This window comes from Heteronotia binoei, chromosome 21 (assembly GCF_032191835.1).
Source record: "Heteronotia binoei isolate CCM8104 ecotype False Entrance Well chromosome 21, APGP_CSIRO_Hbin_v1, whole genome shotgun sequence".
NCBI classification, from domain to species: domain Eukaryota; kingdom Metazoa; phylum Chordata; class Lepidosauria; order Squamata; family Gekkonidae; genus Heteronotia; species Heteronotia binoei.
The window spans coordinates 74462914-74487322 of NC_083243.1; the positions used below are offsets into that span (position 1 = coordinate 74462914).

General features: G+C 40.5%; 1 protein-coding gene across 1 annotated transcript in view; it reads left to right on the forward strand.

Annotated features, from left to right (window-relative positions):
* RYR3 (ryanodine receptor 3) overlaps positions 1-24409 on the forward strand; it is a 721882-nt gene that overhangs the window by 391681 nt on the left and 305792 nt on the right. Inside the window, exons 43-46 of the mRNA XM_060262621.1 lie at positions 2719-2854; positions 3723-3903; positions 6601-6712; positions 8932-9052. Coding sequence (XP_060118604.1) covers positions 2719-2854; positions 3723-3903; positions 6601-6712; positions 8932-9052 — 550 coding nt within the window. The remainder of the gene's footprint in view (positions 1-2718; positions 2855-3722; positions 3904-6600; positions 6713-8931; positions 9053-24409) is intronic.

The following is a 24409-nucleotide window of genomic DNA, read 5'->3' on the forward strand; positions in this document are numbered from 1 at the left end:
AATACTCCCCCTCCCTCCCTCCCTCCCTCCCTCCCTCCCTCCCTCCCTCCCTCATGGAAATATATTTTTTCACTGTGCTAACACAGTAGAAGAAAGTTGATCCTACAGCTGTACTGCTATGTTAGTTATAGCTCTTTCTGTGACTACAATTAATTGCTTCAAAAGATTTCAACCATTTATTTCCTGTCTTGAGTGGTTGTTCTAATTGGTCCAATTCAAAATCCCTGACAAGGTATATAATACATCAGTGGAAGGTTCATGTCTGCTGTAGTGGTGCCATCTCTCAACCAAGCTATGCATAGAGTTTGCCAAACCCAGCTGCTTACACAGGCACTTGGGGAGGAGGGGGGAGTGATGCTCAGTGCAGTGCATAGGGCCAGAGATTTACTAGAAATGCAACATAATAAAACGTTAACCCAAATGCCATTAAAACCAAGTCAGGAGAAAAGCCTGCCTAAGCCATACAGTCTCACATTGCTGACTAAATTGGATGACAGAATAGGCTGCCTTTACTCCAAATGAACAGGGGCCACCATAGAAAATGATCTTGATTGGAAGTCATTATCTCTCCTCTTTAAGGAAGGAAAAAAGAGCATCTTTGTTGTGACAATGTTAAAGTCTGTCCAGACTCATATGAGAAGTGGTGGTTTTTTAAACATGGGACACATATCATAAAACAGGCACCTTGAATTGATTCTGGAAGCAAACAGGTAGTCAGGGCAGCTGCTGTAATACTGTCATATGGTTTGTCACATAGTTTGGCATATGCTGCTAACAGACAAGCTGCTGCATTCTGGATCAACTGTATCTTCTAAGTCATTTTCAGAAGCAGCTCCATGTACGGTGTATTACAGCAATCCATTCCTGAGGTTACAGTGGCATGGATCGGTTGGCTAGATCAGCACTATAAAAAAATTATCTTATTTTCATAGCCATATATAGGTGAAAGAAGTCATTCTAAGCAACAACACTGATCTGGAGGCTAGATAAAAACAAGGGGAAATAAACTGGGGAGGGATTTCACTTCCCCCTCCCCACAATGTCTCCTCTTTGTTTCTACCTGGCAGTCCCCACAGTCTGTCTGCTTTCCTTGTTTCTTTCTCCCCTCACAGCCTACCTGTAGCTGTTTTCTCCATCGTCAGCTTTTACTCAATCCCTTTATCTTCCGTCTCACCCATCTTTTTTTTGCTCTATCTATCCTTATTTTACACAATCTTTCTCTCACCTGTTCCTATTTCCTTTTTCCCTTTCTTGTTTTGTCTACCTTTTTCAGTCTACCCCCCCTCCCCCGCACACACACATTCAAGCACATACCAAGCAAGGCATGGAAACCAGTTGCTGAGCAATGCCCAAGATGTCCACCAAGAAATTACCATATTGTTTTATGAGATCTTGGAGCATTATCTGTAAGTTACAGACATTGCTTTTATGACTGGGAGAGAGGTTAACGTCCCAATTTTCAATTTGTTTTAACTTCAGATGTTTTAACTTAACTTTTTTGCAAACCTGGAACTTCTCCCGAATTATAGTTTTATGCATTTCCCCACCCTGTATCTCCTAAACAGGCACTGCCACCAAGTTAATCATGTTTCAGTAATGTAGAGAAAATTTGACCCAGCCTTTCATTGCATAAGGCAGTGCTATCAGAGTTGATTGCTTTGATCAATTTGGCAATGCACAAAGTACAACTACCCCTTCCCTACTATCTAGCACTCATAAGTGTTATTCCTGTTTGTAAAGGTCTTCACATGGAAACTGATTTCTTTTTGCAAGTAGGTCTTTCTAGATTGGAGTACTTATCCACAATGAGGCCTATTAGGAACACACAGCTTACTACAGATTTTCTGAGCAGTAAGCCTTTGACTTTGGATTCTGTGCCTGCCTTACGCACCATTCTTTTTCCTCCAGTGTATTTATTCTGCAGCTACAATTTTAAAAATGCATTTTTTTCCTAAATTGAAGTGGGAACATCACTTCTGAAATGTGGGGGGGGGAGGGCGGCACCCAAAGTTTTAAAAAATTATGTAATTGCCCTATTGCAGCTGCGCAGTAGTGTCCAGCAAACACCTTCCATTTAAATCCTTGTGGTTCAGTTTTTGGACATGCATTTTAGTGTTAGTTCATTAAATTAAAGGGGAAAAGGGGGAAAACCCAATGCTGAAACTGACAAGACTATTTTTGAAACTGACAAGCAGTTGTGAACCTCTGTTTTCCATATTGCCAAGCATTTGGGTATTGCCTGCTGTGTTATTGGCCACTGAAAAATGGGAATCATGATCTCATAATATGGGGGAACACATTGAATGTATAGAATGCACAGTAGAACCCAATGACACTGGCACTGCAAGCTTTGATTGTTGGCAATGTGTGCTTGCGTGCCTGTTCAAAGTCATTTGCAACTCCACCACACTTTGCACAGGGCTGCAATTTGAATGGGAGAAGAGTCCTCTGGCAGAAGCTCTGGAGACATTTTTAAGTCTTGTGCCAGTAAATTGTAAAAAAAATGATATATAGAATATAGGGCGTGATATCCAGTATCATCATCTTCCACTCTTTGCTTCAAGAACTTTTGCACATACTTGAATCAAATAATTAAACAAGTAAGCAAGTAACATATAGAAACAAATAAATAAAAGCTGCCTTCTTGTTTGTAGTTAAGATTTGATTTTTTGGAATTTACAGTGCAATGCTGATTGCTTCTGTGTTTATATTTTCCAGGTTGTAACCTATTTGGCAGGTTGTGGACTTCAGAGCTGCCCAATGCTGTTGGCAGCAGGATATCCTGACATTGGTTGGAATCCAATAGAGGGGGAACGTTACCTATCATTCTTAAGATTTGCTGTTTTTGTTAATGGTAAGTGTAAATTATTGGTTTGATAATATACGTGGGGAAAATTAGATAAAGAAATGGAATATTAGCTAGAACAGATCATGAGATGCTGTCTAATGCAATGAATCATGGGACCAAATTACAAAAATGTGACTCCAGTTATTTGTGATAATAAATTTCTAGCCATCACATTTGGATTTAAAAGCTTAAATATGTGTGGTAAATTTGCAGATCAGTGAAGGAATGGAGAATACTTTCATTTGCTAGAGATGAAACTTTTGTGTCTTATAAGGAATCCACATTTATATCAGATGAAAGTATCTGTATCAGATATATGAAAAGATGAAGCTGACTAATTCATTGTGCACATGGAAATGCAATTATATATACATATTTATGTTGTGGGTTGAATTCAACCATTAATGGGTTGGATCCTGTGGTTTGTCAGCAGAAGGTGCTGACTAATGTTTCCTGCATTTTCCTCCCTGGGAAAGCTGATTCCTGGGGTTGTAGAATCTATATAGAAGAGAACAAATAGTGAAATCCTAATAAATTTTCCTGAGATTAAGCACCACTGTATATACACCTGAGTAGGATTCTAAATAGATATGATTAGAATTCCTCTTAAAATCACCCTTCTGCCTTTGAATACTTGAGCTAGCGCTTCCGGAAGATAGGGAATATATGATTTTGCTTCCTTCATTCTGTACCCTCCCCCCCCCTGCAGTCCTCCATATTTATTAGTTCATTCAGATCTCCATTAAAATTTAAGGATTTGGAAGAGACTAGTTGGGGGAAAGAAACTCAGGAAGAATCCCTGATTGTGGAATCCGTAGTATTGTTGGATTTTATTGGTCAATTTTTGTTCAATTGGGATTTATTTTGTGTCTAGGTGAAAGTGTTGAGGAGAATGCCAGTGTTGTTGTCAAGCTTCTTATTCGACGCCCAGAATGTTTTGGCCCAGCCCTTAGGGGAGAAGGAGGAAATGGTTTGTTGGCTGCTATGCAAGGAGCAATCAAGATCTCTGAGAACCCAGCTCTTGATCTTCCTTCTCAGGGATTTAAAAGGGAACTGTAAGTGAATGTAAGCAACATCTTCCATCATTTTGGAAGATGCTGTTTAATTAATGATGGTTACAGTGTACTGCCAATTATAATACAGTATTATACTGTAATAAAATGCTTTTGCTTCTTTAATTCTAATCTGATCTAAACTGAACTAGGAATAGTCAGAGTAATCAGACAAAATCAGGAAGACTGTTTTTTTATTATTAACTGGTCATCAAATCACTTCACACAGGAGTTGTCCTTGAAAGGGCAGCTGCTGTGAGAGCCCTCTCAGCCCCACTCACTTTACAGGGTATCTGTTGTGGAGGGAGAAGATATAGGAGATGGTAAACCGCTCTGAGTCTCTGATTCAGAGAGAAGGGTGGGGTATAAATCTGCAGTCGTCTTCTTCTTCGTCGTCTTCTTCTCTAAAATAGTAAGTTTATATCTTTATATAACTGCAGTGCATGCTGTTGTGGTGCACTTTGTTACAGACTGGTCATTGTTAGTAATGAACTAATTTTTCTATAAGATTATCAGACTTAATCGGTATTTGTTGACAGTAATGAATGTACACTAGCATCATATGTCAAGCTAACTTTTTTTAGTTCATTGAGATCAGAATTTACTGAGCAGAAATTGAAATCCTTTGTGTATAGAGGTTAAAACCTATTTCATTTTCAATTTATACAAAAGAAATGTGACTATATGTTCCTATGACCTACTGCTAGACAGTCACAGATCAAGTTTTAATAACCTGATATATAAGAACACTAGGTGACTAGGAGTGTTTAACCCTTTTCCTTACCTGTTGCTTCTCACCATGTACTCTGTCTACCAATGCATACTTCTAGATAAGATTTTTCTTGCCTCCAGACATACCTTTAAAACTGTAAGGAAGAAAAGCTGAACATAAGAGAAGCCATGTTGGATCAGGCCAATGGCCCATCCAGTCCAACACTCTGTGTCACAGTGGCCAAAAAAATTATACACACACACACACTGTGGCTAATAGCCACTGATGGACCTCTGCTCCATATTTTTATCTAACCCCTTCTTGAAGCTGGCTATGCTTGTAGCCACCACCACCTCCTGTGGCAGTGAATTCCACATGTTAATCACCCTTTGGGTGAAGTACTTTCTTTTATCCGTTTTAACCCGACTGCTCAGCAATTTCGAATGCTCACAAGTTCTTGTATTGTGAGAAAGGGAGAAAAGTACTTCTTTCTCTACTTTCTCCATCCCATGCATAATCTTGTAAACCTCTATCATGTCACCCCGCAGTCTCCAAGCTAAAGAGCCCCAAGCATTTTAACCTTTTTTCATAGGGAAACTGTTCCCTATATGCTGTGGGGTGAGCAGATATGCACACACACAAACTTGGGGTGTTTTCGCACTCACGTTCAGCCGGCGCGACCCCCCTCTTCACCGCGCAGGATCTGTGCGGATTTCGCACTAAATGCCGCGGAGCAGCCAGAAGAGCCGGAAACTCCCATCGCAAAAGCCGCGCAAACGGAAACTGCTTTTTGGCGGTTTACGTTTGAGCGGCTTTTGCGCCGGGAGTTTCCGGCGCAAAAGGCTGCTCCGCGGCATTTAGTGTGAAATCCGTGCAGATCCTGCGCAGTGAAGAGGGGGGTCGCGCCGGCTGAAGGTGAGTACGAAAACGCCCATATAGATATTTAGCACTTTCCCTTTATTCTAAAGATAACCCTCCCTATGTGGTTTTTCTTTAAGAGCCAGTTTGGTGTAGTGGTTAAATGCATGAACTCATATCTGGGAGAACCAGGTTTGATTCCCCACTCCTCCACATGAAGCTGCTGGATGACCTTGGGTCAGCCACAGTTCTCACAGATCTGTTCTCTCAAGAGCAGTTTCTGTCAGCTCTTTCCACCCCACCTGCCTCACAGGAGTCTGTTGTGGGGAGAGGAAGGAAAGAAGATTGTAAAATGAAGTGTGAAATATAAATCCAATCTTCTTCTCCTCGGCTGCTTACAGACAGGAAGCTCCGGGAAGTATCAAGGCAACCTGGAAGTGAGGCACCTGGAAAAGGAGTGCCCAGGAGCGTCCTGATGGCCCGTGGAAGAGGGACAGGCCATGGGTGCCCTGGGCACCTTCTAGGCGGTTCCCCGCAGTCCAGACAGCCGGGGAGGCACCTCGGAGGCGCCCCAGCTAAAAGGCACCACTTTGAAATTGATGCTTTTTTAATTCGGCTCCTGGTAAGTTGAGGACAGCTCTGGGACAGAACGAGGATGGCAGGCAGATGTGCGCATGTAGACACGCTTTTAAACTGCCTATCGGTAACCAGCCCTCCTCTTCCTCCTCCTTAGCCGTGTTTTGTTTAAAGCACATTAATGTGCACTATTAGATTAATGTGCACTATTCATTGCCTATTTTTGCTATTGTGAATTCCAGTCATTAGGCTAGGCAGAGCACATGGCAACAGGGAAGGCCAAGGTTCCACTCATCATAGTGACAACTCTAAATAAAGAAAAGGAGTCCGTTCTAGTTCAGCATTTTGCCTTTAATTTGATCTTGCCAACGGATTCATACATGTAGGTTATTGTGAAATGCACAGTATGACAGGGAGCAACCCAACCAGCCTCATTAATCCTTGCCTTGCTGAAGCCTAGGGATTTATTTGTACTATACTGTAAATTTTCATACCAGTTTAAAATGTTTTGAATGATTTTAAGAACCACATGTGTCTGGTTGATTACTTTTCAGAAATCTTGAGGAAGATGCAGAAGAGGAGGAGATTGTACACATGGGCAATGCAATTATGTCTTTCTACTCTGCTCTTATAGATTTGCTGGGGCGCTGTGCACCAGAAATGCATGTAAGGGGCTTTTTTCTTTGTATAGAAACATGAGATGAATGCAGGATTCATTTCAATTCTGTGGGGAAATCTGAGTTCTTTGGGGCATTGTTGCCTCTTCTTTCTGTTATCCCATCTGCTGTTGTGTTCAGCTTTTGCTCATTAGTTGGGACTACACTGGTCATACCAACACTTCCCTGTGATCTGTGTTAAAGGGCTAGAAACTTTGTAATGGACCATTTAGAGAAGGGGTGTCAAACATGTGGTCTGGGGGCCAAATCAGGGCCCTGGGGGCTCCTATCAGGCCCCTGAACAACTGGCTCTTGTCTGCTTCCTTCTCCCTCTCTCTTGCTTCCTTCTGCATCTCAACTTGCTTTGCAAGGCTTGCTCAATCACACAGGAGCTACAGAGCAAAACCTCAATTTTCTCCATTGGTTGAGGCTCCTCCCCCTCCTGGTCTCCTGGGGAGGGAGGAAAAGAGCCAGAGCTTCCTTTGCCCAGTTGCCTGGATCCCATGGGAGAAATACAAAGAAAGCACCTTTAAGACCAACAAGAGCTAATGTTTTAAGCATGTTTTATTTGATGTTTTAAACAAATTTTCGTTGTGTTTGTCTGTGTCCTTTTAAAAGTTTATATCTCTGCTGCCTAATCTTAAATAGGTACACACAAGGCCCAGCCCGACACAGCCCAGCTCATCCCAACAAGGTCTCATTTCTGTCAGATCCGGCAGCTGCCAGCAGCTGATTCCCAGATGATGAAGAATCAACTGGAAGTGGGCCTCTGGTCCCCTGTTGGGGAAATTTTGCTCTGTAATCAGAAAAGATTTCTAGAGAGAGGGAGAATCAGGAGTGACTCCCAGCCTTGAAATCTTGTTGCTTCCCAGACATGGTGAGATGCATCAGCTTCTTTACTTTGTCTTGTCCAGGGCCAACATGTCCCAGTAAGCTAGGTAGGAGGCCACCTAGGGTGTTACCTGGCCTTGGGGTAACCAGCAGGTGCCCCCTCCCTGCACATGCTCCACCACCTCTGGTGCCCTTTCCCCACCATGCTTGCCCTTTCCACCCGCCTTTGTGCTGCCCTCCTCTGCCTCATCTTCCTGTGGGCGGGCAAGCAGTGGTGGAGGGGAAGGGGCACCAGGGGCAGCAGCACATTATGGTGGTGGGTATGCTCAGAAGCTTTCAGAGCTGGGCTCTGAGAGCCTCTCAGTGCATGTGTAGCCCCACCGAACTTGCTCAGCCTTCCTGGGTCTGAGCAGGAGTGGCATGGCAGCAGGGTGTGCTTGGAGGTGCTCGGTGACACGCCGCCTGCCGCTGCTGAACTCACACTTGTGGGGGCAGGGGCCTACGGCACCAGAAACTCTGTCGCCAGCCCTAGTCTTGTCCTTACTTCAAGTTATTGACTGCAGAGAAACAGAGATAAATTTGCCTTTTCTCCTGTCCTGTTTGCATGGGGGAACTCAAGTACTGGGGAGCTCAAGTACCACCCTGCTTGGAGGAAATTAGTTTTTCTCCCCTCCCTTTGCAATGCAGTGATCAAAAATATCCCTTCTGTTCCCATCCAATGTGGAGGAGACAGAGGAGCTCCTTCACCTCTCTTTTTTGCAGCTATTTTGCTGAGGGGGCAGGATGAAAACTGATTCCAGGTTGATCGTCTGATCAGCTTTGAGTTGGCTGTTAGGTTCATTGGAAAAGCTGTGGCATCCCTGTATTACAGAACATTTTGTTCAAATATAAATCAGGATACAATCATTTGGGTTTTGAATAGATGACTATGTTTGCACAGTAAAAAGAAATATTGGCAAAAATATTTTTGTTTTGCAACAAATCTATGGCAGCCCCTTTTCTTTTTTCTGTAGTGATCAATCAGTATTTCTTTTGGATAAGTTTTGGATGTTACAATCAAAAGGTGACCAAGGAAGCATCTTGTTTTCCTGCTTACTACTTTATGTGCTGTGCTAGGATTTATGTATCCATCCCCTGAAATGGTGAAGTTGTATGCGCTTCAGATGTATGGCTCTAACATATCTCACCATGTTTGTTGGTAATGTTCCAAAATGTTTTTCAATTAACATAAATATTAATTCCATGGAACTTTCCTTTGAGTTGCTGTATTTAAAAAAAGGGGTCATACATTGGAAGCAATTTGCAGTTAGAAAAACAAAACCAGAAAAATGGAATATTCTGTCTGCTTTCACTTCTACTGAGTATTTGTTCTATAAGAATATAAACCTGTTTCCACAGCTCATCCAAACTGGAAAGGGTGGAGCCATTAGAATCCGGTCAATCCTGCGCTCCCTGGTACCAACAGAAGATTTAGTTGGAATTATAAGCATACCACTAAAACTGCCAACAGGAAACAAAGGTAACAGTATAAGTTTGCCAGCTTGAAGGCATTTTAAAACATTGGCACTTAATATAATTTGTATTTCAGATTTATTTATTTGCAATTTTAGATAAAGTTTGTTGTTCAGTCGCACAGTCGAGTCCAACTCTTTGTGACCCCATGGACAAAGACATGCCAGGCCCTCCTGTCTTCCACCATCCTCCAAAGTCTTCTCAAATTCGTGTTAGTTACATCAGTAACGCTGTCCAGCCATCTCATCTTTTGCTATCCCCTTCTCCTTTTGCCTTCTGTCTTTCCCAGCATCAGGATCTTCTCCAGTGAGTGCTCCCTTCTCATTTGGTGCCCAGAGTATTTGAGTTTCTGCTTCAACATCTGACCTTTCAGGGAACAGTCAGGGTTGATTTCCCTTAGGACTGACTGATTGGATCTTCTTGCAGTCCAAGGGACTCTCAAGATTCTTCTCCAGCACCACAGCTCAAAAGCATCTATCCTTCTGCGCTCGGCCTTCCTTATGGTCCAACTTTCACAGCCATACATTACTACTGGGAATACCATCGCTTCGACTATACAGACTTTTGCTGGCAGGTGATGTCTCTACTTTTCATTATACTGCCTAGGTTCACCATAGCTGTCCTCCCAAGAAGCAATATCTTTTAATTTCATGGCTATAGTCACCATCTGCAGTGATCTTGGATCCCAGAAATGTCTTTCACTACTTCCATGTCTTCCCCTTCTATTTGCTAAGGAGTGATGGGGCTGGATGCCATGATCTTAGTTTTTTTGATGTTGAGTTTCAAGCCTACTTTTGTGCTCTCCTCTTTCATCCTCAACAAGAGGTTATTTAGGTCCTCCTCACTTTCTGCCATTAGAGTAGTATCATCTGCATATCTGAGGTTGTTGATGTTTTTCCTGGCAATCTTAATTCTGGCTTCTGCTTCATCCAGGTCGGCATTCCACATGATGTATTCTGCATATAAATTAAATAAGCAGGGTGACAATATACATCCTTGTCGAACTCCTTTTCCTATTCTAAACCAATTAGTTGTTCCATATCCTGTTCTGACAGTTGTTTTTTAACCATTATTCATGTTTCTCAGGAGACATGTGAGGTGGTCTGGTGCTCCCATCTCTTTAAGGACTTGCCACAGTTTGTTGTGATCCACACAATCAAAGGCTTTAGCATAGTCAATAAAGCTGAAATTTTTCTGATACTCCTGTGCTTTCTCCATAATCCAGCAAATGATGGCAGTTTGATCTCTAGTTCCTCTACCTCTCTGAAACGCAGCTTGAACTTCTGGTAGTTCCCGATCGACATACTCCTGAAGACTTTTGTAGGATCTTTAACATGTCCTTGCTGGCATGTGAAATGAGTGCAATGATGCGATAGTTTGAACATTCCTTGGCATTACCCTTCTTTGGGACTGGAATATAAGCTGACCTTTTCCAAACCTGGGGCCACTGTTGTGTTTTCCAAATTCGTTGACATAATGTGTGCATCACTTTAATAGCATCGTCTTTTAGGACTTTGTAGCTCAACTGGGATACCATCATCTCCGCTCGCTTTGTTAGTAATGTTTTCTAAGGCCCATTTGACTTCACACTCCAGGATGTCTGGCTCAAGATCAGCGATTTCACCGTCATGGTTCTCAGGGACACTGACATCCTTCTTGTATAATTCTTCTGTGTATTCTTGCCACCTCTTCCTAATCTCTTCTGCTTTTGTTAGGTCCCTACAATTTTTGTCCTTTCTCATGACCATCTTTGCACGAAACATTCCCAATGTCAGCAAAGGGTTCATTGAAGTTTCAAAATGATCTGACTTGTCTTTGTTAAAAACTAAGTTTCATTTATTGATTACAACAATGTTACTCTCTACATGGATTCATTGAAACTGATAACAGATAGCTTGAACCATTGGCATTTATGAATACACTTCCAAGACTTTGGGCTTTAAACTACTTCTCATAATAAAACTACAGTTGTTCCTGCAAGTAACACTTTCACATGCCCGCTTATCTTTTACCGGTGATGGTTACATTCCCCCCCTTGGTGATATCCTTGCTTTGCTCGGGAGGCGCCAGCAAGGCTAGTTGAGCGCTCTGCACTTCAAAGGCCTTACTGGCCTTTGGAGTCTTGGCAGCTTCCATTCCCACCCCTCCTCTTTTCCTTGCAGGGTACGTATGTTAGTAGCATAGAATTTTATTCAGTAATAACATTAGTAAGCAGGGATTAAATACATTTATAAAGCAAAGTGACTTCAATGAAGCATAGTCTGACACCCTTGATTTCTCCAATTTTCTTGAAGAGATTTCTTGTCCTTCCCATTCTATTATTTTCCTCTATTAGTTTGCATTGTTCCTTCAGGAAGGCCTCCATATATCTCCTTGCTGCTCTCTGGTAATCTGCATTCAGTTGAGTGAATCTTTCCTTTTCACATTTGCCCTTCACTTTCCTTCTTTCCTCAGCTATTTGTAAAGCCTCATCAGACAGCCACTTTGCTTTCATGCATTTCTTTTTGTTTGAGATTACTGTGATATTTTTTTAAAAATAATTTATTCAAAAAGAAAAATTCATTATTACATATAACAATATTACAGATACATTAGACTCCTTCAGTAATACATAAATATATCTCTATCCAGATTATTACCATACCCAAGGGCCAATTAAAAAGAGAAAGAAAAGAAAAGAAAAGAAAGAAAAAAACAAAAACAAAAACCCAGAAAGATAGTTGGATATAACCCTTTTTGTAAATTACCCAGTTAATCTTTACTTCATTCTTTCACTTCAAAACTTAAATTCTTCATTTTCACCTTAATTATTAATTATCCCTTTAACTCCCTCGTATCCTTTTTTAATTTCAATCCAAATATAAAACTTTTCCCATTTCTTACTCACCTGTATTTTAGATTTCCCATTAATAATTGTGGTCAATACATCTGGCTCTGCTGCTAGAAAAATTTTATCAATCACTTCTTCTAATTTAGGGTATTTCATTTGTCTCCAGTACTTAGCGTAAACTATTCTTGCGAGAGTGTAGCTTATCATGTACATATCATCTTTTGGGGTCTCTTTATTTATCATTGAGAGCAGCATTACTTCTGGTTTAAACTGACATCCCAGGAGCCCTCCATCCCAGGAGACCATCCACACCAAATCCCGAGCTACACACAAATGTGGGTACAGCCTTCCTGCCCTACATAAAATCTGTCACCGACCGCATTGGCAAAATTCTCAAACGCCATAATGTTGACACAGTCTTCAAGCCCACACAACAGAACCGCCACATGCTGCGCTCGGCCAAAGATATGAGAGATCCACTTTCAACCCCTGGAGTCTACAAAATACCCTGCTCCTGTGATGCAGTCTACATTGGCACTACCCATCGCAGTATCAACACCCGTCTCACCGAACACAAGAGACACTGTCGCTTGTTTCAGCCAGAAAAATCAGCTGTAGCTGAACATGCACTTCAAGAAGGAGACCACGTCATCCACTTTGAAAGAACTGAAGTCCTTTCTACGGTCTCACATTATCATACCCGCCTGAACAGAGAAGCTATTGAGATTTACAAACACCAGCACAATTTTAACAGAAAGGAAGAAGGCATTTTCATCCACCAATCTTGGTACCCAGTTCTGCAAAACACCCTACAGACTATAAATTGCAGAAAGTCTCAGAACAACCAGCAAATTCCACAGAACAGTCAGCACAGTCAACAACCATCTTCCTTATCTTCAAACCCCTTCCAACCCTCCCAGCAATTAACACGGAACAATGGTCACATTCAACAGCCAGTTTCCTTATCACTACCCTTCCAGGAAGCCCCACCAAACAATGGGCACATCCACAAACTAATTGCCCTTTCATCACATCCCCTCCAGCCTAGAAATAGCAGCTCTCCAGCAGCCCTGGCCCCACTCAATGCACAGCAGCCAAGAAGGTCTGAGCGCCTGGTCCGGCTGCAGCGCCACTGAGGATGTTCTCCGCAGCTGAGAACAAAATGTCTGGAAGGAAAACTTTCTCCAGTAGAACACGGCACTTGATCCCGAAAGATTCTACAAACCCTAATGATGTTACCAGCCGTGAAAACCTGAAATCTTTGATAATTCTAATATTGCTCTTCATTTGTCTATTTGGGAGAAAACCCGATTGGTCCGGATGAATCAAGGCGTTCATAATCTTTTTCAATCTGTTTGCAAGAATAGCTGCATAAATTTTATAATCCACATTCAGGAGGGATATGGGTCTATAATTCTTGACTTCTTCTGGATCACCATTTTCTTTTAAAATAAGAGTTATGTTCGCTTGGTTCCAGGATTCTGGGACCTTTGCAGTTAGCCATACTTGATTAGGGTTTGTAGAATCTTTCGGGCTCAAGTGCCGTGTTCTACTGGAGAAAGTTTTTCTTCCAGACGTTTCGTTCTCAGCTCCGGAGAACATCCTCAGTGGCGTTGCAGCCGGAGCAGGTGCTCTGACCTTCTTGGCTGCTGTGCATTGACTGCTCCAGCTGCAACGCCACTGAGGATGTTCTCCGCAGCTGAGAATGAAACGTCTGGAAGAAAAACTTTCTCCAGTAGAACACGGCACTTGAGCCCGAAAGATTCTACAAACCCTAATGATGTTACCAGCCGTGAAAACCTGAAATCTTTGATAACCATACTTGCTCTATCATTTTTTTAAAAGGGCCTATTAGTTGGTCTTTCAATCCAATATAGTATTCTTGTCCTTCCCATTCTATTATTTTCCTCTATTAGTTTGCATTGTTCCTTCAGAAAGGCCTCATATCTCCTTGCTGTTCTCTGGAAATCTGCATTCAGTTGAGTGAATCTTTCCTTTTCACATTTGCCTTTCGCTTTCCTTCTTTCCTCAGCTATTTGTAAAGCCTCATCAGACAGCCACTTTGCTTTCATGCATTTCTTTTTCTTTGAGATGGTGCTGATTGCTGCCTTCTGTACAGTGTCATGAACCTCCGTCCATAGTTCTTCAGGCACACTGTCTATCAACTCTAGTTCCTTAAACCTATTCTTCACCTCCACTGTACATTCCGAAGGGATGTGATCAAGGTCAAACCTGAATGGCCTAATGGCTTCCCCAGTTTTCTTCAGTTTAATCCTGAATTTTGCAATAAGTAGTTCATGATCTGAACCGCGGAGAGCTCCAGGTCTTGTTTTTGTTGACTGTAAGGAACTTCTCCATCTTTGACTGCAGAGTAGATAATCAATCTGATTTCTGTGTTGCCCATCAGGTGATGTCCATGTGTAGAGTTGCCTTTTAGGTTGTTGGAAGAGGCTTCATTTTGTTTTCCAAGGCCAAACTTGTCAGTTGTTCCAGTTACCTTTTGACTTCCTACTTTGGCATTCCAGTCCCCTATGATGAGGAGGATATTTTTTTTTGGTGTTAGTTAAGAACATAAGAGAAGCCATGCTGGATCAGGCCAATGGCCCATCCAGTCCAACACTCTGTGTCACACAGTAGCCAAAACCCCCCAGTGCCATCAAGAGGTCTACCAGTGGGGCTAGAAGCCCTTCCACTGTGCCCCCCAAGCACAAGAATACAGAGCATCACTTTCTCAGACAGAGAGATCCAGCAAGAAGCTGTGGCTAATAGCAATTTATGGACCTTTGCTCCATATGCTTATCCATCCTCCTCTTGAAGCTGTCTTTGCTTGTAGCCACCACCACCTCCTGTGGCACTGAATTCCACATGTTAATCACCCTTTGGGTGAAGAAGTACTTCCTTTTATCCATCCTAACCCAACTGCTCAGCAATTTCATTGAATGCCCACGATTTCTTGTATTGGGAGAAAGGGAGAAAAGTACTTCTTTCTCTACCTTCTCTATCCCATGCATATTTTTGTAAAGCTCTATCATGTCACCCCGCAGTCAACGTTTCACCAAGCTAAAGAGCCCCAAGCATTTTAACCTTTCTTCATAGGGAAAGTGTTCCAGCCCTTCAATCATTCTAGTTGCCCTTTTCTGCACTTTCTAGAAGTTTTAAGTTCTAGAAGGTGTTGTACATCTTCATAGAACTGGTCCACTTCAGCCTCTTCTGTGTCAGTGGTTGGGGCATAGACTTGAATTACTGTGATATTGAATGGTTTGCCTTGGATACAGACCAATATCATTCTGTCATTTTTGAGATTGTATCCCATTATTGCCTTCCTCATTTTCTTGTTAACTATAAAGGCCACACCATTTCTTCTATGAGACTCTTGCCTGCAGTAATAGATGTAGTGATCCTCTAAGTTAAATTCACCCATTCTTGTCCATTTTAGTTCACTGATTCCCAAGATGTTGATTTTCAGTCTTGCCATTTCTTGTTTGACTATATCCAGTTTACCTTGATTCATAGATCTTACATTCCATGTTCCAGTGCAGTATTGTTCTTTGCAGCATCAGACTTTCTTTTCACCATCAGACACATCCACAGCTGAGCATCCTTTCAGCATTGGCCCAGCCACTTCACTCTTTCTGTGGCTACTTGGACTTGCCCTCTGCTCTTCCCCAGTAGCATATTGGGCACCTTCTGACCTGAGGGGCTCATCTTCCAGCGCCATATCTTTTAGCCTTTTGTTACTGTCCATGAGGTTTTCTTGGCAAGGATACTGGAGTGGTTTGCCATTTCCTTCTCCAGTGGATTGCATTTTGTCTGGGTTCTCAGCTGCGGCCTGTCCATCTTGGGTGGCCCTGCATGGCATAGCCCACAGGCTCACTGAACCGCGCAAGCCCTCTCGCCACGTCAAGGCAGCAATCCATGAGAGAGTTCAGATGAAGTACTTAGGGCTAAAAGAACATAAGAACATAAGAGAAGCCATGTTGCATCAGACGAATGGCCCATGCAGTCCAACACTCTGCAACCATTTTCGCACACTGCTCACCTCGGAGTCACGTCCCTCTTCACTGCGCAGCATCTGCTCGCATTTCCCACCATCTGCACCGGAGGAGCAGGAAGAGTCGCGGCTTCTGCATCGCAAATGGAAATAGCTAAAACCCAGTTTCCGTTTGCGATGCAGAAGCTGCGGCTCTTCCTGCTCCTCCGGCACAGATGGTGGGAAATCCGAGCAGACACTGCGCAGTGAAGAGGGACGTGACTGCGAGGTGAGCAGTGTGCGAAAACGGTTTGTGTTACATAGTGGCCTAAAAAACCAAATGCCATCAGGAGGTCCACCAGTGGGGCCAGGCTCTAGAAGTCCTCTCACTTTGCCTCCTCAAGCACTAAAAATACAGACTTCCGGGGAAGGAAAATGCCGAACAGAGCTGTCTCTCATAACAGGAGCAGGCTGAAACTCTTGTTCGGGGTAGTAGAGGGCAAATTAATGCCTACTGCCTACTTTTCTCAGTGAGAGAAAGGTCCAAGACTTGCACAGAAACTTTGAAAAGAGATTTACCTTGGCTGAAAAGAAGCCCTGGAGGGGACTTCTTTGAGGCTTTGAGGGGTCTCGTGGAGTTTGCATAGCCAACGTCTGCAAGAGTTCTCAGAGTCATTGATTTGACATAAGCTCGCCAGGATCCTAACCTTCTTGGACATTCCTAAACAACTAAAGCCTTGAAAGACCAGTGGAAACTTGGATAAGTGGAGAAAAAGGTACAGAAGTTTTCTTTTCATTCCGGAGCTATTTATAGCTTAAAGGGACAAACTAAAAGGTGGGAAAAAGGAAAAATAGGAAGCTTGCGAGAAGAAGAAGGAAGGGGTGAAGTTTGGATTGTTTAAATATAAAGGACAGTGCTAAAAACGGCTAAAAAGTGAAAAGGAATCATTGTTTAGTCTATTTGAGGTTTTGAAAAAAAAAAAACAGCCACGTCGCACTGGAATACATTGGAATAGACCTGCAGCACTACTGAGCAAGACAGGAAGTACGTCAAGTATCGTGAGATCTCCATGAGAGTTGATGGTGACAGAGGCAGGAAGCAGTAAAGAAAAAAGCCTACTCTATACCATAGAGAAACATCGGCAGCCATTGCTGGGAGGTCAAATCTAAAACATTGTTTTTAAAAGAATTTGGGACTTTAAAAATTGACAGAATCAACTGGAAAAAGGGTAAGAAGACAGGATCTATTGGCTACATTATTTGTGGGCTCCTAGGGTGAGTTTAAAAGGAAAATTTTTTTTGAAGAAGGAGTAAAAAATCGCGGCCACCATCTTGGAAATTTTAAAGACTTCTTTGATAAATATCTTGACTTTGGGGGATCAGAAACCAGTGAAATTGGGCTTGCTGGAAAGGGCAAGTCCTACTCTATTGAACCTGACTGTCAGATTTCAAATTGGTGAGGACAAATATTTCGTCATTTTTTTAAAGGGGAAAATTTTTTAAAAAATTTATATCTGGGCCTGGGAAGCTCAGAAGAAGATAGAATAAAGTTTAATTAAAAGAGTAAATTTAGATCTTTTGAAATTGGTAGTTAAACTTGTAATTTGTGAGACTGAAATTTTTGGTATTTTTTTTAATTCCTTCTATCCCTTTGTTGTTGTTTTTTTTTTTGCCTAAATGTCTGAACCCAAGCAGACCCGACAAAGGGCCCCTTCATTAGAGAAAATGCAGGAGCAAATGGATGCCATGGAAGCCAGATTAATAAAAGGAGTTAAGAGAATGATAGATGATTTAAAGAAAGAAATTATTACAGAGATTAAAAAAGAAGTGGATGATCTCAAAATAAAAACTGAGGAAACAGATAAGAAAGTGCAGGGGATGGAAGAGAAAGTTAAAATACATGACACCACCTTGTTGAAAATTCAAGAAAAAGTGACAATCCACGACTGCAAATTAATGGAAACTCAGATACGTCTGAGAGGAGTACCTGAAGCAGAGAAGGGTGATTTGAAAGGATATATAATAAAAATAATTGCAGAATTTTAGATAAAGACCCTGATGAGACCAAAAATATGTATGATTACATGTATAGAGTTAATTCACTTTTTGCCAAGAAAAACAATTTACCAAGAGATGTTGTTATAAGATATATGACAAAGGAAATGTTAGGAAGGATCATGAACAAAAATTTTGAAAAGTCACTGATAGTAGGAGGCAGTAAAGTGAGAATCCTGAAGGAGCTGCCAAGACAAGTGATAAACGACAGGAGAACTTACAAAAAGTTGACAGAAAAATTGAAAGACAATGGCACAAGGTTCAGATGGATAATACCCGAAGGTTTGAGCTTTGAACTTCAGGGAAGAGAGTTACAATTACAAACGCTCGGGAGTTGAGTAGATTTTTTGAAGAGAATAAAGAATTTGCACCATGATGGATTACAAATTACTGTCTTGGAATGTTAATGGACTAAATTCACCACAAAAAAGAAGGGCAACATTTCATTGGATCAAGAAGCAAAATTGTAATATAATTTGTTTGCAAGATGTACACATTAAACAAAAGGATTATAAATTTTTATGGAACAAACAATTGGGAATGGAATTTTTTTTATTAGCTGAACAGAAGAAAAGGGGAGTAATTTTCTATATTAAACAAGAACTGGAGCCAAAGTTAGTATTTAGAAATAAAGATGGAAGATTTGTAGCAGTTGAGATAATATTAAGTGGGAAAAAAACGTTGTTATTGGGACTATATGCACCTAACGGTGCAAAGGATGTTTTCTTTAAAGACATTACACAACAGTTAGATGAGTTGACTTACGATCAAATACTCTTAATGGGAGATCTTAATGGAACAGTCGAGAACTCATTGGATAGATCTGGAGGGGAAAAAATGATGGGAAAGAAGGGAAACTGCCAAAGTCTTTCTTTGAATTAGTTAAACAAGAAAATTTAGAAGATATGTGGAGGAAGTTCAATCCTGAAGTGCGGAACTATACTTTTTATTCTGCAAAACATAAGACTTTTTCTAGAATTGACATGCTGTGGAGAACTAGAGACTTAGGCCTCATAACAAGGAAGATAGAGATCCTACCTAAAATTGGGGCTGATCATAACCCAATAATGTGGATTACAAAATTGTCCAAAAGATTGAGAAGATGGAGACTGAATGAAGATTTGCTACAGAGCAAAGAAACAGTGACATTTCTAGAAAAAGAAACTAAGGAATTTTTCCAAGTGAATGACAAAGAAGATATTGACTTTCAGATGGTCTGGGATGCTTATAAAGCAGTAATGAGAGGGTTGTTGATTACTCTGAACAATAAAGACAAAAGGGAAAAAGAAAAACAATTATTGGACATTCAAAATGAAATAAAGAAAAAAGAAGGGGAGCTGAGGAAAAGACCCGGGAAAAAGAAAATTCTAAGGGAAATTTCAATATTACAAACTCAATTAAGACATTTGTTAAATAAAGAAGTGGAATGGAACCTGAAAAGGCTTCAGCAGAAATCGTTTGAAGGGGCAAATAAGACAGGAAAGTATTTGGCGTGGCAATTGAAAAAAAAGAGAGAAAATAAAATAATTAGTAGAATTGTGATAGATGGAAGAGAAGTAGTTACTCAAGAGGGAATAAAAAGAGAATTTTTTAAGTACTATGCCAAGCTGTTTAAAGGTGCTGAAGTAAAGAGAGAAAAGATAGATGAATATCTACAAAAATTAAAAATTGAGCCCCTAACTGAAAATATGAGAAAAGTTTTGAATGATCCAATTGAAAAAATAGAAATTGAAGCAGCAATCAACGCGATGAAAAATGACAAAGCTCCCGGGCCAGATGGATATACAGCTAAATACTTTAAAACTTTTAAGGATGAATTAATACCAAAATTGCAGAAGCTGATGAATGTAATAAGAACCAAAGGGAATGTACCAAATACATGGAAAGAAGCCGTTATTTCTTTGATACCTAAAGAAGATAGAGATGCCACAAATGTGAAAAATTACAGACCAATTTCGCTTTTGAATAATGATTACAAAATATTTACAAGAATTCTGGCAGAACGAGTTAAACAACATTTGATAAATTTTATAAAGGAAGATCAAGCTGGTTTTCTTCCCAAAAGACAAATAAGAGACAATATTAGAACTGTTGTAAATATTGTAGAATATTATGAAAGACATCCAGAAAAAGAAGTAGCATTATTCTTTGTGGATGCAGAGAAAGCATTTGATAATTTAAACTGGGACTTTATGTTTGCAGTGATGGAAAAGATGGAGCTTGGAGAAAGTTTTATAAGAATGATAAAAGCAATATATTCTGAACAAAGGGCAAGGTTGTGTGTTAATGCAGATCTTACAGATGAAATGAAAATCAGCAAAGGTACTACACAAGGCTACCCGCTTTCACCATTGTTGTTCATAATGACTCTTGAAATTTTATTGATGCAGATTCAAGAAGAAAAAGATTTAGAAGGGTTACAAATAGAAGGATATACCTATAAGTACAGAGCATTTGCTGATGATATAATGTTTATAAATGAAAATCCCATACAAGTTACACCTTTGTTATTAATGAGAATACAAGAGTTTGGGGAGTTGGCGGGACTTTATATAAATAAAGAAAAATCAAAAATTTTGTGCAAGAATATGCAGGTAAATAGACAACAAGAATTACAAAGACTAACGGGCTGTGAAGTTACCTCTAAGATAAAATACCTAGGGGTAGAAATAACAATGAAAAATATGGATTTGTTCAAGAATAATTATGAGAAGCTATGGCGTAGAATAGAGGAAGATATGCTAAAGTGGAACAACTCAATTTGTCATTGTTGGGCAGAATAGCTGCAATAAAAATGAATATTCTACCAAGGATAATGTATCTGTTTCAAACTATTCCTATTGTGAAAGATGCTAAACAGTTTGATAAATGGCGAATGAAAATTTCAGAATTTGTGCAGGCCGGGAAGAAACCAAGGATTAAAATGAAAATCTTGACAGATGCAAAAGAGAGAGGTGGATTCCAATTACCAGATTTGAAATTGTATCATGAAGCAGTTTGTTTAGTATGGATGAAAGAATGGATAACGTTGTTAAATAAAAAACTTTTAGTGCTGAAAGGCCATGGAAAAAAGTTCGGCTGGCATGCGTACTTATATTATGGGGAAAAGAAGATGGATGGCCTTTTCTCTCACCATTATATAAGAAGTAATCTACTAAATGTATGGATAAAGTATAAGAAATATGGTGATGAGAGGAGACCTTTGTGGATAGTGCCAGCTGAAGTGATAAAGATAACGGCTAAAACAGCCAAAGAAAAACGGCTATCATACAACCAGTTACTAAAAATACAAAGTGGAAAAATAGAACTGAAAACTGCAGACGAACTGAGTTACAAATATGATTGGTTTCAAATGCAACAGATAAAAAGTTTGGTGGAGAATGATATTAAAACCGAAGGAATAAGGAAGGAGCAAACAGAAATGGAAAGAGTTCTGCTTGGAGATAGTGAGAAATTAATTTCAAAAGTATACAAATTACTTTTACAATGGTCTACAGAAGATGAAGTAGTGAAATCTCAAATGATAAAATGGGCAATTAATGTAAACAAAGAAATAAAGATGGAATCTTGGGAATATCTGGGGAAGAATTCTATGAAACTCGCAACATGTCATAGTATTAAAGAAAACTGTTTTAAGATGATGTATAGATGGTATATGACTCCAAAAAAATTAGCAAAGATGAACAATAAGATGCCATATAGGTGTTGGAAATGTAAAAAGCACGAAGGTTCTTTCTACCATATGTGGTGGACTTGTGAAAGGGCTAAAATGTTTTGGCAGATGATTCAGCAAGAGATTTCTAAGATTTTGGGATATGAATTCAATAAAGTGGCAGAGACTTTTCTGCTGGGATTACAAATGGAAAAATTTCCAAAAGAAGATAGAACTTTAATATGGTACTTGCTCTCAGCTGCTAGGACATTGTATGCACAGCTGTGGAAGCAAGAAAAAATACCAGAGAAATGGGATTGGATTACAAAAGTTATGTCATGGAGTGAAATGGACAAATTAACAAGAACATAAGAACATAAGAGAAGCCATGTTAGATCAGGCCAATGGCCCATCCAGTCCAACATTCTGTGTCACACAGCGGCACACAGTGTCACACGCTGTGTCACACAGCGGCCAAATATATATATATATACACACACATACACACTGTGGCTAATAGCCACTGTGGCTAATAGCCACTGATGGACCTCTGCTCCATATTTTTATCTAACCCCCCTTAGAAAACTAAGAGACTATGATTTGGAACTTTTTAAGTTGGAGTGGAAGAAATTCAGAAGATACGTAGAAAAAGAGTGGAAAATAAAAGGACATTGGACAATCTTTAATAATGATTAAGGTTTTTAAAATAAGAATATAACTTTTGGGGTTTTTTTGTTTTTTTTAATAGTTAAGGGTACCTTTAATATTTGTTTTCTTTAAGTAAATAACACTGGTGGGGGTCAAGTAACAGGGGGAGGGGTGGGGGAAAAGTAAGATATGGGGTAGAAAGGTTTCTTTTTTATTGTAAGCTTTTATAAGTTGTAGATATAGTTCTGCTACCATATGTTACTAATAAAAATTGTTTATATTCAAAAGCACTAAAAATACAGAGCATCACTTTCGCAGACAGAAAGTTCCAACAATAAGCTGTGGCTAATAGCCATTGATGCTTATCCAATCCCCTCTTGAAGCTGTCTATGCTTGTAGCCACCACCACCTCCTGTGGCAGTGAATTCCATGCGTTAATCACCTTTTGGGTGAAGAAGTACTTCCTTTTATCCATTCTAACCCGACTGCTCAGCAATTTCGAATGCCCATGAGTTCTTGTATTGTGAGAAAGGGAGGAAAATACTTCTTTCTCTACGTTCTCTATCCCGTGCATAATCTTGTAAACCTCTCTCATGTCACCCCTCAGTCAATGTTTCTCCAAGCTAAGGAGCCCCAAGCATTTCAACTTTTCTTCATAGGGAAAGTGTTCCAACCCTTTAATCATTCTCGTTGCCCTTTTCCGGACTTTTTCCAATGCTATAATATCCTTTTTGAGGTGCGGTGACCAGAATTGTACACAGTATTCCAAATGAGTCCACACCATCGATTTATACAGGGGCATTATGATACTGGCTGATTGTTTTCAGTTCCTTTCCTAATAATTTGTAGCATGGCGTTGGCCTTTTTTATTGCAATCGCCCACTGTCTCGACATTTTCAGTGAGTTATCTACTACGACCCCAAGATCTCTCTCCTGGTCAGTCCCTGCCAGTTCACACCCCGTCAACTTGTATTTGTAGCTGGGATTTTTGGCCCCAATGTGCATTACTTTGCACTTGGTCATGTTGGACCTCATTTGCCATGTTGATGTCCACATGCCCAGCCTTGACAGATCACTTTGGAGTGCCTCACAATCCTTTCTTGTTCTCACCACCCTGAACAATTTAGTGTCATCTGCAGACTTAGCTACTTCACTGCTTACTCCCAACTCCAAATCATTAATGAACAGGTTAAGAAGCATTGGACCCAGTACCGAGCCCTGCGGCACCCCACTGTTTACCGTCTTCCACTGCGAAGATTGCCCATTTATATTCACTCTCTGTTTCCTATTATTTAGCCAGTTTTTGATCCACAAGAGGACTTGTCCTTTTACCCCATGGCTCTCGAGTTTACTAAGGAGTCTTTGATGAGGAACTTTATCAAAAGCTTTCTGGAAGTCAAGGTAAACAACATCTGTTAGTTCCCCTTTGTCCACATTTTATTTAATTTATTTTATTCAATTTTTAGCCTGCCCTTCCTGTAGAACAGGCTCAGGGCGGGCTAAACATGTTTGTTCACCCCCTCAAAGAATTCTAACAGGTTAGCGAGACAAGATCTTTCCTTACAGAACCCATGCTGAGTCTTCCTCAATAACTTGTGTTCATCAATGTGCCTACTAATTCTCTCTTTGATAATGGTTTCTACCAACTTTCCCATTATTGAAGTCAGACTGACTGGCCTGTAATTTCCCAGATCTCCTCTGGAACCCTTTTTAAATATGGAGATGACATTTACAGCTTCCATTACTTTGTTTGTTAACCATGCAAGCTTTTTTAAATACATATTTGTGCCTTTCCTTACTTGTGGTATATATTTTATCTGAGCTTCTAGGATTGTGGTTTTAAATGGCCTCCAAGCTTCCCCAAGGGTTTTGACTGTATTTACCTTTCCTTTCAGTTTCCTCTTCACATGCCTCCTCATCTCAGAGAATTTCCCCCTTTTAAAGTTAAAAGTGGTTGTGTTGGTCTTTTGAGGCAACTCCCTATTTGTATAAATGGTGAACTCAATAACATTATGGTCACTGCTCCCAAGCAGTGCAATTATTTTTGCGTCTCTCACCAGGTCTTGGGCATTACTTAGGACCAAATCCAGGATCGCCCCACCACTGGCAGGTTCTGTGACTCTCTGTTCCATAGCACAGTCATTGAGAGTGTCTAGAAACTGAATGTCTTTTTCCCTACCTGAACACATATTAACCCAATAAATCTGCG